This window comes from Phoenix dactylifera, chromosome 1 (genome assembly GCF_009389715.1).
Source record: "Phoenix dactylifera cultivar Barhee BC4 chromosome 1, palm_55x_up_171113_PBpolish2nd_filt_p, whole genome shotgun sequence".
NCBI lineage: Eukaryota > Viridiplantae > Streptophyta > Magnoliopsida > Arecales > Arecaceae > Phoenix > Phoenix dactylifera.
The window spans coordinates 9,925,258-9,929,381 of NC_052392.1; the positions used below are offsets into that span (position 1 = coordinate 9,925,258).

Genomic DNA, 4,124 nt, shown 5'->3' on the forward strand with positions numbered 1-4,124 from the left:
ACCCAAATCCCAATTAGGCAGCCCCGCCGCCCCACAAGATCCAGCTGCCAACCCCCCAAGATAGAGTTGCCGACGTGGCTCGATTCTTTTTCCCCACGTGGCCCGATCATCCCTTCCCCGTTCCCCATGTCAAAATATCTGGCGCCAAGTATAACGGCTGTTTTCAACGGCAGTTAGGTAGCCCTCCCATCTACGTTAAAAACCAAGGGGGTGCAGCAACTCAGCCCTCACTCGCTCTCTCTCTCCCTTCCCACCTCCCCTCCCACCCATCCATCCACCATGGCTGCCACATTCCTGGCGCTAATGCTCATCTTGACGCAGCTCGGCCATGTCGCAATCGCCACCGTGATTGCCGGCACCGGCGCCGCCCTCAGAGGGGCCCCGAGGGACCGCGCTGCCCTCCTCTCCTTCATGTCCGGCGTCACCGCCGACCCCCAGCACGCCCTCGCCAACTGGGGCAACCCCGAGACCCGCCTGTGCAATTGGACGGGCATCACCTGCCATCGGGTCAAGCAGCGTGTCGTGCAGCTGGACCTCAGCGGGAGGGACCTCCATGGCCTGATCTCGCCGGCGGTCTTCAGGCTTTCTTTCCTCGCAGTGCTCGACCTCTCTGGGAACTTCTTTAGTGGAAGCATTCCCGCAGAGATTGGAGCTCTCGCTCGATTGAAGCAGTTGAGCTTGGCGAGGAACCTCCTCGACGGGCCCATCCCCGCCGAGCTCGGGTTCCTTCAAGAATTGGTTTATCTCGACCTGGGGAGCAACCGCCTCTCCGGTCGCATTCCGAAGACACTGTTCTGCAATTGCACCTCGTTGCAGTATGCCGATCTTTCCAACAATTCTCTTTCCGGCGAAATCCCATTAGCCAATGAATGCAGGCTGACCGACTTGAGATTTCTCCTCCTGTGGTCGAATAATCTGGAGGGTCCTATCCCTGCTTCCTTATCAAACTTCTCTATGCTCGAATGGATCGACTTTGAATCGAATCTTCTTAGCGGAGAGTTGCCATCTGATATTTTTGATAAGATGCCATTCCTCCAATTCCTTTACTTATCCTATAATAACCTTTCGAGCCATGACAGCAATACTAACCTCAAGCCATTTTTCACTTCTTTGAGGAATTGCTCCCGCTTGCAGGAGCTGGAACTAGCTGGAAACAATCTTGGAGGTGAGATACCATCATTGATCGGTGATCTTTCTTCCAATCTTCTCCAACTCCACCTCGAGGAGAACATCATCTTCGGTCTAATCCCTCCAAACATATCGAACCTCGTCAATCTTACCTACTTGAACCTGTCGAACAACTACCTGAATGGATCAATCCCACCAGACTTATCTCGGTTGATGAAGCTAGAGAGAGTTTACCTATCGAATAACTTTCTCTCCGGTGAGATCCCACCTTCTCTTGGAGAAATTCCTCACCTAGGCCTGCTCGACATATCCGGAAATAGACTCTCTGGTTTGATTCCGGATACCTTATCCAACCTCTCACAGTTAAGAAGGCTAATGCTTCATAAGAACCAGCTCTCAGGCTCGATACCGCCGAGCCTTGGAAATTGTATCAACTTGGAAGTGCTGGATCTTTCTTATAACCAATTTACAGGGAGGATTCCTAGCAATGTCGCAGCGCTGAGCAGCTTGAACTTGTATCTGAATTTCTCAAGCAATCACTTAGAGGGAACTCTGCCATTAGAGCTCAGCAAGATGGATATGTTATTGGCTTTGGATCTGTCTTCAAATAATCTCTCGGGGACAATACCTCCTCAGCTTGGAAGCTGCGTCGCCCTCGAGTACCTCAACCTTTCCGGCAATGCCTTGCGAGGTCCTCTCCCAAGTTCTATTGGAGCCTTGCCATTCCTTGAGGTTCTTGACCTGTCTTTGAATCAGCTGGCGGGAACCATGCCAGAGTCTCTGCAAGCATCTTCATCGCTAAAACAATTAAACATCTCATTCAACAACTTCTCAGGGACAGTACCAACTGAAGGAGTGTTTGCCTTTCTTTCAAAGGACTCTTTTCTTGGCAATTCAGGCCTATGCGGCTCAATCATTGGCATATCACAATGCCGTACTAGACGAGCTCATCGGTTCATGATCTTGCCTATAATTCTCACGCTGCTCGGCGCTCCTTGCTTATTATGCCTCTTTGGGTGTCCAATGTTCATGAAATCAAGAGCGAGAACTTGTTTGCCAAGCTTCCATCGCCCAGAGATAATTGACGAAGAAGAACGACAGAAGCTAGACTATCCAAGGATCTCCTACCGACAACTTGCAGAAGCCACCGGCGGCTTTGCAAAGTCGAGCCTAATAGGGGCAGGGAGCTTCGGGCATGTGTACAAGGGAATTCTACGGGATGAAACAAGAATAGCTGTGAAAGTATTGGATCCGTGGTGCGGCTGCGGCGGTGGGATCCCAGGGAGCTTTGAAAGAGAATGCCAGGTGCTCAAGAGAACTAGGCACAGGAATCTAATCAGGGTGATAACAGCTTGCAGCAAGCCAGACTTCAAGGCTCTTGTTCTCCCACTGATGCCTAATGGGAGCCTTGAAAGCTATCTATATCATCCGGTCGGATCGGGCCATGGCCTAGACTTAAATCAGCTCGTTTGCATCATCGGTGATGTAGCTGAAGGGATTGCTTATTTGCACCATTTTTCCCCTGTCAAGGTTGTGCATTGTGATCTGAAACCCAGCAACGTTCTTCTTGATGAAGATATGACGGCAATAGTATCAGATTTTGGGATAGCAAGGTTGGTGAAACATGATGAGAACAACGACATTACCAATTCATCTCCATATAATTCAATAACCGGACGGCTACAAGGATCTGTTGGTTATATAGCACCTGGTACGTAGGCTTCCCCACTTATAATTTACCTATCTCGTTATGTGTCTTCTTCTAGCTATGCATAGACTGAGATTGTAATCACTGATGCAGAATATGGCTTGGGAGGCCGCCCTTCGACGCAAGGCGATGTATATAGTTTTGGGGTTTTGATCTTAGAGATGATCACCGGGAAGAGACCAACAGATGCTATTTTTCATGAAGGACTCAGCTTGCAAGAATGGGTGAAGAGTCGCTACCCGAATAACATCGAGGTCATAACTTCGCAGGCACCACTGAGAGACTCGTCGCCAGTTGACTCGCTGTATTACAAGAAGATAAGAAGAGAGGTGATGGTTGAATTGATTGAGCTTGGCTTAGTGTGCGCAAGCTTCTCCCCTGCATTGAGGCCTACCATGATAGACGTCGCCCATGAGATTGCTCTTTTGAAACAAGATCTCACCAGGCGTGGGATTGAGGCTGCTGAGTCCTGTTCCACGCCCGATTCGTCTTTCTGAGATTAAATAAACTAAAGGCAGGAAGCATTTGATCAAGGGAGATCTGATTTGGATCCTCATTATGCTAAATAGTTGATTTGTCACCCTTTTTCAAGTAATTCTTTTAGTTTTCAATTCGTATATGGAGCGACCACTTAGAGGAGGTTCAATAAAGTATGTTGGTGAATCCATTCAAACATAAACTATACATACAAGGATTGGAGAGTTGGGTGAGCACTCAATTTTTTGGAAAAACAAAACAATCGATCATGACCGGTCGTTGTACATTACCACATCACCCATTCTATCTACTCCATAGTTTATATCGATCTTTCAGTGAATGGGCTGTTGGTGTATGAACACGCGACGCTTTTAAAGAAAAACATCGATAAAAATAAGTTGGTTATCTTCCCAATTGAATTGGTATGATACTTTAGGAGCAACACTTTATTATGATGCTGCTACTTGTCTTGGCTCTAAGGCTCATGGAAGGTCTATCATTCGTGTTTCAGGGTCTGAAATTATGAGGCTTTCAGTTTCCTTTATAATCATCACATTCTTGCAAGTAGTATCAGTTCAGAAACCAGTCCGCAGAACATATTACTCTACCCTTTTTTGTTTAGAGTTACCCATGGTCCTTACTTCCAGCAGCAGAATATAACAAGGAACCTCTACATTTAATAATCTAAAGAAGTTATTTGGATCCAAAGGAGTGAAAATTTAAGTTGACAAACCTGGCAAGCCTAGATCATACCTGGTATTTACCTCTTCTGCGAGAGGATGATCGGTACTTCTGCTCTACTGCTAGATCG

General features: G+C 47.5%; 1 protein-coding gene across 1 annotated transcript; it reads left to right on the forward strand.

Annotated features, from left to right (window-relative positions):
* Positions 1 to 244: 244 nt before the first annotated feature.
* Positions 245 to 3,653, forward strand: LOC103707465 (putative leucine-rich repeat receptor-like serine/threonine-protein kinase At2g24130). The gene is made up of 2 exons (XM_017842884.3): positions 245 to 2,839; positions 2,930 to 3,653. The coding sequence occupies exons 1-2, from the start codon at positions 280 to 282 to the stop codon at positions 3,331 to 3,333; spliced, it is 2,964 nt and encodes a 987-aa protein (XP_017698373.2). The 5' UTR covers positions 245 to 279; the 3' UTR covers positions 3,334 to 3,653.
* Positions 3,654 to 4,124: the final 471 nt, after the last annotated feature.